The following is a 15,759-nucleotide window of genomic DNA, read 5'->3' as shown; positions in this document are numbered from 1 at the left end:
GAAGAGAGGGAGAAGGGAAATGATACTAAAACTTAACTTACATAACATAATGTAACAATAACTTAAAAATAACTTAGAAAATATAAAAAAATTAGTGTTGTTTTATATATATTTTTAAAAATTTTTATTCACTGCATTTTGCTTTCTTTCCTTCATTTCTACCAGCACTTTCACTGGATAGAGGTCGCTTGGTAAAATATCTATCCAAAGAGGTTTGGCTTTACCTACTTTTTAAAATGTTTCTAAAATGACTTAGGCAAATGTCATTACTCCGAGCAGCAATACGGCCAGTGTGAACCTTTTTGGGATGTTTCTTTTCAATAAAATCAGTCACTTTCTGATAATACCTCAAGATTTCCTTTATCAAGCAAGATCCTTCCATGCAAAGCAAACACGCGGACTGAGACCAATGAACAGAATGAACATGTGATCAAGGCGGTGGCGCTGCAAACTAATGTAACGTTGTATGGTGAGTTTCGTTCGTACCATGGAGCAAAAATATGTTCGAATTTCATGTCATATCCTGAAGTGTTCTTATCCTGAGGTAGTACTGTATATTGTTTATAGATATTGTTGTAAAAACTATAAATTTGCAATTTTTCTGACAATAAATCTATATAGAATTATTGATTTTAGATATTAACTCAGTGTTTTTCAACCTTTTTCATTGAGTGGCACCCCTGATTGAAAAATAAAAAATCGTGACACCCTTGACCAGCGGTGGATCTAGAATCTGAATAAGGGGAGGCTAATGGGCCAGATGAATTTTTTGTGAAAACGAATATTAAGCACAATGCTGGGGTGGGGCCTGGGGGGAGTCCCCTCCCCAGGAAGAAAAATTCTAAAAATTGACAGTTTGAAGTAGCTTTTTATGCAAAAAAAGCATTTCTATGTGTTCAAAATCAAAATTTAAGTCCATTGAATTTTGTCAAAATACCTACATGTAAAATAATAGTATCGCTATTGTTTTTTAAATCTAGTTTTATTATCAAACTAGCTGCAAGGACCCGCTTCACTGGGTTTTTATTTGTTCGTACATTTGTATGTAATATAGTTTTTTTTTATATATATAAAAGACTGTTTTTCTAAGTAATCTAGAATCTAGCTGCAAGGACCCGCTTCGCTGGGCAAAAAGTAACGATAGTGAAGATTAAGATAATTACATTATAGCCAATCTTACCTGTTTTCACAGAATGCAAGAATTAGGTCCCCCGTTTCCAGACTAAATAGAGAATTTTTACGTCCAGTCAAATGAACTATTTTCAATTTGATCAATTTTCTGGAACATTTACAATCGTTCTATAATTGAACCAATTCGAATTCGAAAATTTTTAAAATCGAAATAGAAAAGCTTCCACTTTCAACCACTTTCAAGCCCATATCTCCCGCAGCCTTATAGCTATCGAGACGCAACCACCATAATGCACGAATGGAGACTTGGGGCTACNGTTTGGCTTTACCTACTTTTTAAAATGTTTCTAAAATGACTTAGGCAAATGTCATTACTCCGAGCAGCAATACGGCCAGTGTGAACCTTTTTGGGATGTTTCTTTTCAATAAAATCAGTCACTTTCTGATAATACCTCAAGATTTCCTTTATCAAGCAAGATCCTTCCATGCAAAGCAAACACGCGGACTGAGACCAATGAACAGAATGAACATGTGATCAAGGCGGTGGCGCTGCAAACTAATGTAACGTTGTATGGTGAGTTTCGTTCGTACCATGGAGCAAAAATATGTTCGAATTTCATGTCATATCCTGAAGTGTTCTTATCCTGAGGTAGTACTGTATATTGTTTATAGATATTGTTGTAAAAACTATAAATTTGCAATTTTTCTGACAATAAATCTATATAGAATTATTGATTTTAGATATTAACTCAGTGTTTTTCAACCTTTTTCATTGAGTGGCACCCCTGATTGAAAAATAAAAAATCGTGACACCCTTGACCAGCGGTGGATCTAGAATCTGAATAAGGGGAGGCTAATGGGCCAGATGAATTTTTTGTGAAAACGAATATTAAGCACAATGCTGGGGTGGGGCCTGGGGGGAGTCCCCTCCCCAGGAAGAAAAATTCTAAAAATTGACAGTTTGAAGTAGCTTTTTATGCAAAAAAAGCATTTCTATGTGTTCAAAATCAAAATTTAAGTCCATTGAATTTTGTCAAAATACCTACATGTAAAATAATAGCCTCTCTATTGTTTTTTAAATTTAGTTTTATTATCAAACTAGCTGCAAGGACCCGCTTCACTGGGTTTTTATTTGTTCGTACATTTGTATGTAATATAGTTTTTTTTTATATATATAAAAGACTGTTTTTCTAATAGTGAAGATTAAGATAATTACATTATAGCCAATCTTACCCATTTTCACAGAATGCAAGAATTAGGTCCCCCGTTTCCAGACTAAATAGAGAATTTTTACGTCCAGTCAAATGAACTATTTTCAATTTGATCAATTTTCTGGAACATTTACAATCGTTCTATAATTGAACCAATTCGAATTCGAAAATTTTTAAAATCGAAATAGAAAAGCTTCCACTTTCAACCACTTTCAAGCCCATATCTCCCGCAGCCTTATAGCTATCGAGACGCAACCACCATAATGCACGAATGGAGACTTGGGGCTACTACCACATACAAACACCATTCATGTGCGATGTGTAGTTTTGGCTGAAAAGTGAAATATAGGGACACACACATCCATTTATTTATATATATATATATCATCTTTTTATTCATAAACAATTTTTGTTAAGTTTTTTATACTATTTTGATGCATATATAAAATAAATATTTCATTCACTTTTTTCTTATCTTTTTCATATCAATTTAAAAAATTTAAATTAAAAAAATGATTAAAAATTGTTTATTTGTCATTATTGGTTTTGAATACTATGAAAATACTGTAATATGTACCTACTTTGTGACTGAAACCACACGCTTTTCAAAGTACAATGCAAATGCTTTTTAAAGTATATACAAGACACAAGTGTCCATGTTCTTCTTTGCTGGTTGGCCTGGAACTGGGACTGGGAATGTGAAGGCCAAGCAATGTGGTTTGGGCGAACTCGTGACAAGCTGTGTGTACATGTACCGTAGAACATTAACATGCGATTAGTCATTGTTTCTTTGCTTACTAGATATCTCGTAGCAAAATAGAACTGACAATGAGTTATCTTGAACTACACTTAAGTAAATTTCCAAGAAGATGCCTAAAAGCCCTAAACTTTGCGACACCCCAATCGTGGTGCCGTGGTACCCCGGTTGAAAAACACTGTATTAACCAGTTATTAAAAATAGCAAAATAATGAAAGAGGAGGGAATTTAAAAGTTCTGCAGTTTCTTGGAGGATAATCTAAACCAATATTAGCTACTAAGACATTCTAGTTTCACAAATACTAAAAAAAGGAAGTTGAGTAAAGTCAATTATAGAACATTATAGATTTACATAATTTTGAAGATAAATGTGTATAATGAATGTATATAAATGTAATCCTTCATATTGTATTCTAACATATTATTAAAGAAATTATTACATAAAATTTTTTTATTTAGATTCAATAAAAATGTCCTATGTCAGTATTTGTTTTATAAGTAAATTTATCAGGTCAGTCCATAAGTTTGTGAGTATTTTATGATCTTGAGAAAAATCTTGTTTTACTGTTAAAAATGCCAGTCTAATGTGATAATTTTTACACTGAAGTGTTAAATCGGATCTCATTCATATAATACTGTTCAGAATTGGGAACATTTCAGTTGTTTATTTTCGTTAAAATGGAAGTAACAGATGAATGTAAGAGACATGTTTTATACTTTTTATTTTTAAGTGATGAGAATGCTACAAATGCAGCCAAAAAATTAAATACTGTTCATAATCAAACTGTAATTAGTGTAAGGACTGCGCAGAAGTGGTTTGAAAGATTTAGAAATAATGATTTTAGTGTGGAGGATAAGGCTCGTACTGGAAGACCCGTTGACTTTGATGATGATGCTCTCTCTGCACTAGTTGAAGCAGAACCATCTTTAACAGTTGATGAAATTGCGGAACGTTTAAATTCATCCCATGGAACTGTTCATAGACATCTACAACAAATCGGAAAAGTTTCAAAGCTAGGAAAATGGATACCACATGAACTGTCAATAGCTAACTGACAACAACGTCAACTGCTCAACTCCAAAGCTTCAACTGGGAAATTTTACCTCATCCACCATATTTGCCAGATATTGCTCCCAGTGATTATAATCTTTTTCGGAGTTTGCAGAATTTTTTAAAAGGAAAAACTTTTGAGGATGAGAACAATGTAAAAAAGGCTATTTCTGAATATTTTGATTCAAAACCGAAATCATTTTACAAAGACGGGATTAAAAAGCCACCATCAAGATGGCAAGAAATTGTACAAAATAATGGTGAATACATTATAGATTGTAATAAAATTTAATTAAAATTTTTTGTTGCTTTTTTTGTAGATAAAAATGCGCACAAACTTATGGACTGACCTGATAGTTTTATAGATTTGCAAATAAATTTTACTTGTATATTTGATAAAATACTTCTCTACCTCAAAATAGATATTTAATGTTAAAAATTTAAAATTTATTTCATTATTTTTTGGCTTTCATACTAAATACAAAAAGAGTACGTAATAAAAATTGTAGGATTAAGTAAACAAAACAGTCTCAAATTTAGAAGTCAAAATACTTTTGACTTTTACATTTGAACCTGATTTGTTTATTTAATCTTATTGCAACAGTTGCATTATAATCTAGTAAAGAACTTAAAAATTGTATTAATAACTAATATCAGATCTGGTCAATACATTCAAAAAAGTCTGAGAAGGCTCCTTTAAATTACTAAGATAAAGTTATTTTTAATTTTTTACCTGTGTTCTTCTAGCTAACAGTTCTAAGTAATCAATGTCAGCTTGATCAATAATTTTCACAGAATTGTAAAGAAGATAGGAACTTAATAATGTTGCAACAGAAAAAATTTTTGCATCATAATTTTCAGATACATTATTAGCAGCAAATCCTGTAAACAAAATTTTTAAAATTATAATTGGAAGAATTGTTCACTCATTAAATTCAAATAAAAATAATTATGTACTTAAATGCTACATTTTATAAACATCTGTATATAGACAATATCTTAATTCAATGTGATCTAACTTCTGTTACATATTGTTTTCTAAATTTTAAATGATATTTACTGTATATCTATTGTTTTGATAATTATTTATTTTTACTTTTTGTCATAATGCACTTTGTATATAATTTATTTCTTTCCATCATAGATTTCATCAGGAATTTCTTAAAATATCATTCAGTTAAATTTGACTGATTTATTGATAATTATATATTAAAATTTAAAATAACCCTAACATACATACACTTGAAAACCAAATAAATATTTTATACTGAATGATCAAGCAAAAGTAGAACTCACAAGACAGCTTAAGGAGTTTTGCAATGCTATGGGTTACACTAGTGATTCCATGAGCCAGTTATGTTTGTTGCACCATCAGCTCATGGCATTAATAGTATCTAACCTGCAATGCTGTCAAACAGTTTATGTTACTTCTTTTATGTTACCTTTTGTCTGATCAGTTGGTAATAACTCATAAAATTCCAGAATTGTAAATCTAAGTGGAATCTAAGGAATTTGAAATTTCAAATTCAGACTATTCAGAGAGAGAAAAAGTTTTTAATCTATGAAATTACTTTATGCTTTAAAACAGGGGTGTCCAACCTTTTCAGAAAGTGGGCCAAATTTCAGAAATAATATTTCCTGCTGGGCCACGCACCTAATTTTTTAATATTTTTTAATTAAAGTAAACAAGCAAGCATGCTACAGCTTCAACCACATCGTCGCTTTCCAGTAGGTGAGATCGTGGTCAAACACTTGCCTGGTTTAATGTAAAAAAAACACAAAAAATAGGTATATTTATTTTTTTGAAGAAAATAAAACATAACTGAGAATCAAACATATTTATTAGACAATTTAAAAATATTTAAAAGTGAGNAATGGTAAAAAAACACAAAAAATAGGTATATTTATTTTTTTGAAGAAAATAAAACATAACTGAGAATCAAACATATTTATTAGACAATTTAAAAATATTTAAAAGTGAGACATCTGACTTTGTTTTATAGAACTATGTGCGTCAAAATTGATCTCCACTGATGATGTCGCTACACGCAAACAGTTTTCCAAATGAACATCAGTAATTCAATCTCACTTGTGATTTGATGTACTTCATGCAACTAAAAAGCTGTTCACACACACAAGTGTTTCCACATAGAGAAACCATCGACAGAGCATGTTTGTAAAATGCAGGATATTTATCCTTGTCCAAATACGTTTCATAGAACTCTTCCAAACCAACTTGATGAAATTTCTCCAACGTTTCAGGGTTTACTTACTTATAGAATTGATATGGTAGACAGGCTACTTGGTTAAAATAGTTTGAACTGTAATTATAAATATGTTAAATATGTATTTTAATGTTGATTGCAAAATCTCCGCAGATGCATAATCTCTCCAGATAATAAAACGAAACTACAGAATAACACGGAACTTTGTCAAGCTGGACTGAAAGTAGTTATGAGTATGAGCCCAATAGCATTGTGAGCTTCCCGAAGATGCTGAAGACTACAGAACATATGTAGCTGAAGTTGAAGTCTCATATTAAATTTTATCAACACCTAGCATCGGACAAAAAACTAAGTAACCTTGACTGTCAAATAATGGTGAAGCGGGATATTTGAAATAGCTAAAAATCTATGAATTTTTCCAAAACTGAGAGATATTTCAAATTTCTCTTAGCTATAATTTAAAAATACATGATACGAATAATATAGTTACAATTTTACATTAAAATTACATTAATTATTTTTAAATTTAAAAATCTACACACAAAAGTAATTTACCTTCAGTATCCAGAAATACCACCGACAGTCTTTCACCATTTGTTCTTCTCATAAGCCACGGCTAAAAATGTACATTTTTTAAAACGTTAAAATATTTTCCAAATCTAAAATTATTATTAAATAATATAATTGAATTTTTATATCATTCTAATATATAACTTGAGTTGATATAAAAATTTAGAAAAAACATTTCAGATAAAACCATTATTAATTTCTAAGATTAATGAATACTCTGATTTCTGATTTAACTTATTAAAATAATTATTATTTAACATAAGATATTAGGAAATAAATTGTATTCTTAATGAATTATGTTAATTTATCTATATGGTAGAATTTAAACTGAGATATGTTAAATAATAAAATAATAATGTTAAAGTTAAATTTATATAATAAAATTCATTAATTAAATTTTTACATAAATAATTATTTAGCATATATTTCATTATACTCTATATTCATGTACATTAAGCATAAATTATACTTCAAAATAATTAATATTCATGCTTATAAGTGATTACTATTAAAATATGCAGCAAAAATGTAAATAAATGTAATAACAGTAATCAATATTTTAAAATTTCATTCATGAAAAATATTTTTTGTTAGTGTAATTTTACAGATACCAATGTAAAACAGTGAATTTGAAATAATTCTATATTTAAATTAAAATGTTTGAAATAACTTTTGTCACTAAAACTTTATAATTTATCTAATAAAATGATTTAGATAAACTAATTTAAAGAACAGATAAGCATTAAGCACCAATTGACAGTCCATTGAGATTAAAACTACATTTACAAGAGGGAAGCTAATCTCATTCAGAAATAATTATATATAAAATTAGAGTTTAACTACTACATTATTCACAATAATCACAGTAAACTTAGTTAAATCATTANACATAGAGAAACCATCGACAGAGCATGTTTGTAAAATGCAGGATATTTATCCTTGTCCAAATACGTTTCATAGAACTCTTCCAAACCAACTTGATGAAATTTCTCCAACGTTTCAGGGTTTACTTACTTATAGAATTGATATGGTAGACAGGCTACTTGGTTAAAATAGTTTGAACTGTAATTATAAATATGTTAAATATGTATTTTAATGTTGATTGCAAAATCTCCGCAGATGCATAATCTCTCCAGATAATAAAACGAAACTACAGAATAACACGGAACTTTGTCAAGCTGGACTGAAAGTAGTTATGAGTATGAGCCCAATAGCATTGTGAGCTTCCCGAAGATGCTGAAGACTACAGAACATATGTAGCTGAAGTTGAAGTCTCATATTAAATTTTATCAACACCTAGCATCGGACAAAAAACTAAGTAACCTTGACTGTCAAATAATGGTGAAGCGGGATATTTGAAATAGCTAAAAATCTATGAATTTTTCCAAAACTGAGAGATATTTCAAATTTCTCTTAGCTATAATTTAAAAATACATGATACGAATAATATAGTTACAATTTTACATTAAAATTACATTAATTATTTTTAAATTTAAAAATCTACACACAAAAGTAATTTACCTTCAGTATCCAGAAATACCACCGACAGTCTTTCACCATTTGTTCTTCTCATAAGCCACGGCTAAAAATGTACATTTTTTAAAACGTTAAAATATTTTCCAAATCTAAAATTATTATTAAATAATATAATTGAATTTTTATATCATTCTAATATATAACTTGAGTTGATATAAAAATTTAGAAAAAACATTTCAGATAAAACCATTATTAATTTCTAAGATTAATGAATACTCTGATTTCTGATTTAACTTATTAAAATAATTATTATTTAACATAAGATATTAGGAAATAAATTGTATTCTTAATGAATTATGTTAATTTATCTATATGGTAGAATTTAAACTGAGATATGTTAAATAATAAAATAATAATGTTAAAGTTAAATTTATATAATAAAATTCATTAATTAAATTTTTACATAAATAATTATTTAGCATATATTTCATTATACTCTATATTCATGTACATTAAGCATAAATTATACTTCAAAATAATTAATATTCATGCTTATAAGTGATTACTATTAAAATATGCAGCAAAAATGTAAATAAATGTAATATCAGTAATCAATATTTTAAAATTTCATTCATGAAAAATATTTTTTGTTAGTGTAATTTTACAGATACCAATGTAAAACAGTGAATTTGAAATAATTCTATATTTAAATTAAAATGTTTGAAATAACTTTTGTCACTAAAACTTTATAATTTATCTAATAAAATGATTTAGATAAACTAATTTAAAGAACAGATAAGCATTAAGCACCAATTGACAGTCCATTGAGATTAAAACTACATTTACAAGAGGGAAGCTAATCTCATTCAGAAATAATTATATATAAAATTAGAGTTTAACTACTACATTATTCACAATAATCACAGTAAACTTAGTTAAATCATTATTTTCTTTCATATTGTATGGCATGAAATATTTTTTGAATAAAACAGCAATAAACATTAATTAAAATATAAAATGAGTTTAATATGCTTAATCTATAACATTACACACATATTAATTCATAAGTTTGATCAAAAGAATATCTGAATATTTAGAAAGCAAAATTATATTTCTGAAGCAACAAAAGCTTTTATAGTGACCAGTTCTGTTTATGACCTTCATCTAATTGGAAAGTTTAACTGTCTTACAGTGAGTTTAAACTCTGTAGTTAATTAACTTGTAAAATGCAGTACATGGAACAGAAAATAAAAAAAGAATGCAGCATATCAAATGTTTTAAGATTTACAAATAAAGATCAAATGCATATGGCAAAAATGTAGCTAACTATATAACATAAACACACTGAGTAATAAGAGTAAATAAATTCTAAAACACAATTTATTGCTTAAATAATAATTTCCCATGCTCCCAGAAACATTTTTTGTTTACAAATTTGACAAAGTATGGAACTTCAGTATGATTTAATTAATATTCTAGTCTTGTTTCATTCTACTTCACTTCCTAACTGAATAACAAAACAAACTTCATTGGATACTTATTACTTATCAGCTTTAATTAGTTTTGTGTTCTTTAAGCTTGCTCTATAAGAATCTGGGTGTATTGTATATTTTCATGCATTATATATATATATATTTTTTTAAAGTGTCATTTTCTTTATAAATCAAGCTTAAACTCAATTTCTACTGCAAAAAAGTAATTTTAAGATTCCTAAAATGACTGCTGCATTCAAAAATTTAATTTCTACACAGAGCTGTATTTCAATAGTAAGCAAACTGGAATGAAGTTTTACTTTAAAAGAACAATGAAATTACATCAATAAAATGACATATAGAAATAAAAACAGTAAAGAAACTGTAAATTTATATTTTTTATAAATACAACTTTGTAATATTCCTTGATGTAAATTTTAAAATGAATATATTTTTAAAAGCCTTATCATAAAGTAATTAATTATAATAGTATAATAGAATAATTATAATAGTGATTAAGTATCTTTATCCACTTAGCAATGAAGTCAGTTGCTTCAAAACTCTTAAGTCTAAATTTTTTGGATTAAATGGCTAACAAGAACTAATTTTTTTATATAAAGTTGCTTGTGAAATATTCTAAATTTATATAGTTAATAATATAAATGCATACATATAAAAAATGAAAAAAGTGAAAATCTATGAATTTTTTAGTTGGTAAATTATAAATGTGATAAAATTAATAAACTTAAGGCTATAAATAATATATTGAATTGATTTACAAACTAAAGCAGTTTTAATAATTAATTATAAATATTTTATTACTCTTCCCCACATCCATATTCCCATAGTTTCTGGTTGAACAGAAGGACCTATGCCAAATCCATTTGACTTTCCCATTAGTTGGTTCATTAAAAATGATTTTCCTGAATGAAACTTCCCAACTACTGAAACAATTGCAACAGGTCCTAGTATTTTCTGCAAAAACTAATTAAAATACATTAAATAAATTTTATTTTAATGAACATATTTAAAAATAAATTTTAATATTAAAATTATATTTCAGTTAAAAAATTATTCTTACAGCAACATTTTCTTTAATAATTATTAAATTCTTATGTTGTTTATCTGGCTTAACTAATTGTAGTGGTTTATCAGGAAAAATTGAAATATCTGAATGTTCATAAAGATCACAAGCTGGTTCATTTCCTATAAAAAAAAAATTAATAAAAATTAAAAATTTAATTAAATTAAGAACAAGAAATAAATAAATTTCCAAGATCAAAGCAGGAATTTATAGACTATTAAGATTTTATAAGTAGCTTTATCATATTTCCTCAATTGTAAAAGCTAAATTTTAATATTTCTCAAACTAATATATTCATTGACTCAAGAAGCATATGGCAACAACATGCTGATTCAGATAGATCATTGATGCTATCTAGTATGGAGAAAAAGACAGCTAATACTTCCATAATAAACAAAAGAAGATTGTAAAACACAATCTATGGTACTACACATTTGTCCTTAAAAAATTTGTCAGTGGAACTATGGAAAAGAAAATTATAAGAAAATTGTCAACAAAATGTACGTGAACAATCTTCATTGTATCTATAATGTTCTTACTTCAGTTATATGCATTAATACTATAAATATTAAATGCAACTAAAAGTTGGACTTCTTTGCCATTTAAAATGTCTTTAAAAACATTATATTATGAAAAAGAGGTTATATATGCAGATGAGAAAGACACAATACTGCAGTGTTCATTTATTTTAGCATTTTAGTCAAAATAAAATTTCAGTAATTCTGTGGATAAAGTTTTGTAATTGTAGATAATATTTTTTGCATACTAAATTTTAAATAATATTAAATTTTATACTTAAAAAAAAAAAAAAAACACAGTAAATGGAATTTACATGAAAGACTAAAAAGCAAAAAATAATATCCAAATGAGAAAAAGTTCAACTGTTTTAACTTGATGTATAATTTAAGTATTAAAATCAACCAACTGTAGTAAGATTGACTAAAATAGTGTGCAAATTAATATTTAAACATAGATAAGGAGATAAGGTTTATCATTAGACAGAACAAAATTATACATAATCAAAAAATAAAAACAGAGATTAAGTAAAAATGGGATTGTTTTGATTGAGTATGGTTAATTACACAATAAAATCTTATAAAATTTTTCAGTTTTGATTATATCAGAAATGGTACTTAGTAATCATACCTGAATAATCTCTTATAGTTTTTTAATTTAAAATTTTATATACATATTCATAGTTTAATCATCCCACCATCAGTTAAGTAATATATTGGGTTCTTGAGATGTTTATAAATACTCATAGTTTATTCAGTAATTATAAAAATACCGGATGTTTTTATTTCTTTTAAATTCAGTTTAATATGGTACTGGTCCCTGACAAATTGGGAAAAGATATTCCTAGTCCACCACACCAAGTCTGAGAAGCACCGATCTAGATCATTTGGATTCCACTATGAGTGTCAACTACTAAGCTCATCTTTATATCAGAGTCAATCTATCTCAATCTGTAGCTCTTTGCATTTTGTTATTTTCTCAACTGTTTTTCCTCAACTTGACTAACTCCAGATGTTGTCACATCTAAGATCCATGCCTGTTTCTTCTCAACTGTTAAAATAAAATAAAATTTACCACTTAGAGCACATCCATACATTTCAATTTGCCAAATTCTGAGCAAACATTCGATGAATACTGAGTAGTGTAGATGGTTTACTCACGACAAATGTTTGGTATTTTCAGTTTCCCAATTATTGTTGGTAAATTGTGTCAAATCAAAGAACATAAATATTTGCCTCCATGCATTTGTGTTGTCCATTCACACATTTGTATATTTTCTTGTTTTTTGTCATCAGTATTGATATTTTAATCATTTTTAAACTAGATCTAATTTTTTACTTTTTAATTTAATTAATTATTTTTTTATTTGGTTTGTAGTTTAAATATTTATTTTATTTTTTTATACAGTTTTTTCTGGTCTTTTTTTTGCAAATACAGTTTTGTTGTGTTTTTTTTAAATTCCTTTCTTTTTCACATTCCCATTTTTCTACTTTGGTGAAGTGATTCCATCCACATTTTCTTCTTTTACACTTTTTTTCATTAACAGATATGAACTATTCATAACTATAAAACCAGTAGTACAAATTATTTTTTGAGAATTGTCCATTTTCTAAATCTTAGGCAAAATTCATTGTTCCTGTACAAACCAATGCTTGGCAAATAATCAAATGTGTGTACAGTACATGTATTTATGCCCAACAAGTTACAAACAGTTCAGCAAATAGTGAATGTGTGGAAGCGCCCTTATATAAATTCCAACAACGAGTATTTAATTCTTTCTAAATGCTTGAGATGGTATTAGACAATCAGTACAGAAGACAGGCCCCATCAACTGATACACTAACATTGTTACGGTAGGTGAAGACCATGAGGGTTGTTATGCACAGGCCTTTATCAAGGCTCTTATCTGTTTGAAGAATGATTTATACAAGTATTTAATAAAACAACAGCATTCTTGACTTAAATTGATAGGTCTCTGGTTGCTGGTTGTCGAACAATCAAGTATACAAGAACACAACACAAAATAGAACATATAAAATTTAAAATAGTGAACAAATTTAAATTGTTATATATATTTTGTTGTATTTCCTAGATAATAACCTTATTTTAATAATTTGATTATTTCTATGATTTGATTCAATTTTGATTATTTATTACCAAATAAAAATTCAAACAAACAACATGTTATTCATTTAAAACGACCTTTTCTCTCAAAGATGATTTTAAATTGCAACGTAAAGCAATGTTGCAATTAGTCATTTCTACATGTATTTTGAAAAAATGAAGTAATATCCATAATTTATTGAAAAAAACAAATAGACACGAATTTCATAAAATTTGCATTCCTTAAATATCATTTCTATTTTTGTACCAGCTTTAGTTATTAATCAAGAAATATATATTCTTATATATTCAAAAGAAAACATAAAACTTCTAAATTATTGTCACTTTTCATGAATTTTACCAAAATCATTAACAAAGAATATTATATTTTATGACGATAGCAAAATCTTCATAGAACTGTTTCATTCTTTCAAACTACGTTTTCATTTTAATCTATTTATACATTCTATTCAACTATTATTTAACAAAATACAACTTGTAATTACAAATTCAAAATAATGATTCACAATAAGTAAACTTCTACCTAAATATATAATGAAAAATACATACTTCCATCAGTATATGGACTAGAAACGGCCAGAATTAAAAGCAGGCATTTAAGCATTCTTGAAAGTAAACAAACATTCCTCTTACCGGTCGCGACCATGCTTTTATGTTAAGTGTTGCCAGTTCCATTGATTTTAAAAATGTGGTTTTAATCAATTGAAATATTAAAATATCTGTAAAATGTTAAGAACAATTTTCTAAAATAATCAAAATGTTTTCAGAAATATTAAACTTAACAACACTAATCAAAATTAATTTGAAAAAAAAATTGAAAAGCTAATAAATTCTTAGATTGAAATCCAGTTTTTGATTATAATATTATATAAAGAATATATAGCGAATATTCCTGTGTATAATATGGCACATTAGTAGAAAAAAAGGATTCGAAATTTATCAATGATTAAGATGAAATATTCCATGAAATATTCAATTAAATAGTTACTTTAAAGAAATAAACATTAGCGAGATTGCGGCCGAAGTTTCATCTCTAAAATGTGAACGTCGAGCGCCGCTATCTCGTAAGCGGTGCTCGACGTTCGACGTTCACGTTTAGTGATCAAAACTTCGGCCGCAACTTTGCTATTTTTGAAGAACACCAGTGTGATGGAGTCGGTAAACACAAATAGCACGACTCCGATTCCGACCTTTTATTCCACGATTCCGTTTTTAAGGAATCCTAGTATGATAGGTATACCATTAGGGACGGCCGGAAGGCCGAGCGGTCAAGGTGGCAGCCTACCGCTCTGGGGGATCCGGTTCGAATCCAAACGGGTCAAAACATCCCCAGAAATCTTTCTGGGGTGGTTCGTCCGGATACGTCGGCTCTCACCCCTCACCACCCGGCTGCTTCATTGTGGGCCTGGCCGAACCCATAATGAGCAGCGGAGTAGCGTGGGTATCAGCAGCCCGGGCGGAGGAAAATTTCGCCGTCCCGTTATTTAGGTATCTCAATTTAAAAAAACAAAAAAAGGTATCTCAATTTAAAAAAAAAAATAGGTAACTCAATTTAAATCTAAAATTCAGTTTCGTAACAGAAGAACAAGTAATGAAAATTTCCTTGCCAGTGTAGCCACCTGTTCAAAATAGCTCCATTGAATATTTGAGGTGTATATGAAAACAAATGAATCGTACAAGCAAAAAAAAAAAAAACCAAAAAAGGTCGACAGCTATGCACACGGTGAGTCAATTCCCGGACTATTCCGTGCTCATTTCAATCGGTCCGAATCGTAGGTGCGACGAGACTATGGGATAAAATGGTTCAAATTTTTACAAGATATTATTATTATTTATTGTGAAATTTTGCCGCCTCCTAAAAAGTGCCGCCTGGGGCGGGCCGCCCCTGCCGCCCCACTCCGTTATTCGAGGCACCACTGTATATTGTAAAATTTTAAAATATGAATTTTGGAAAAATATACCAGTCATCTTGAATCGATGCGTGCCATCCTGCCCCAAGAAATTAAACCGGCGAATAATAAGGTGGAAAAATCCTATTACTGTAATTGCATTTTGCAGTTTCCGCTTCCTCTTTTAGTTTGTTGCAATTAGATTTTGATCTCGATTTTACTTTTTATTTTTTTGCTATGTTTGCTGTTTGAT

The 15,759-nt window shown here is 28.3% G+C and overlaps 1 protein-coding gene across 1 annotated transcript in view; it reads right to left on the bottom strand.

The window, feature by feature from the left end:
• Positions 1–14,271, bottom strand: part of LOC111626287 (guanylate-binding protein 2-like) — a 37,859-nt gene extending 23,588 nt beyond the window's left edge. Inside the window, exons 1-5 of the mRNA XM_023369605.1 lie at positions 14,167–14,271; positions 10,975–11,099; positions 10,716–10,877; positions 6,931–6,991; positions 4,884–5,032 (exon numbers count right to left, since the gene is read on the bottom strand). Coding sequence (XP_023225373.1) covers positions 4,884–5,032; positions 6,931–6,991; positions 10,716–10,877; positions 10,975–11,099; positions 14,167–14,263 — 594 coding nt within the window. The 5' untranslated portion in view covers positions 14,264–14,271. The remainder of the gene's footprint in view (positions 1–4,883; positions 5,033–6,930; positions 6,992–10,715; positions 10,878–10,974; positions 11,100–14,166) is intronic.
• Between the last annotated feature and the right edge of the window lie 1,488 nt (positions 14,272–15,759).

The sequence above is a fragment of the Centruroides sculpturatus genome, unplaced genomic scaffold, assembly GCF_000671375.1.
Source record: "Centruroides sculpturatus isolate CEXI.00-Female unplaced genomic scaffold, Cexi_2.0 scaffold182, whole genome shotgun sequence".
NCBI lineage: Eukaryota > Metazoa > Arthropoda > Arachnida > Scorpiones > Buthidae > Centruroides > Centruroides sculpturatus.
The sequence above is the reverse complement of the archived record's forward strand: the minus strand, read 5'-3'. Positions and strand labels throughout refer to the sequence as shown.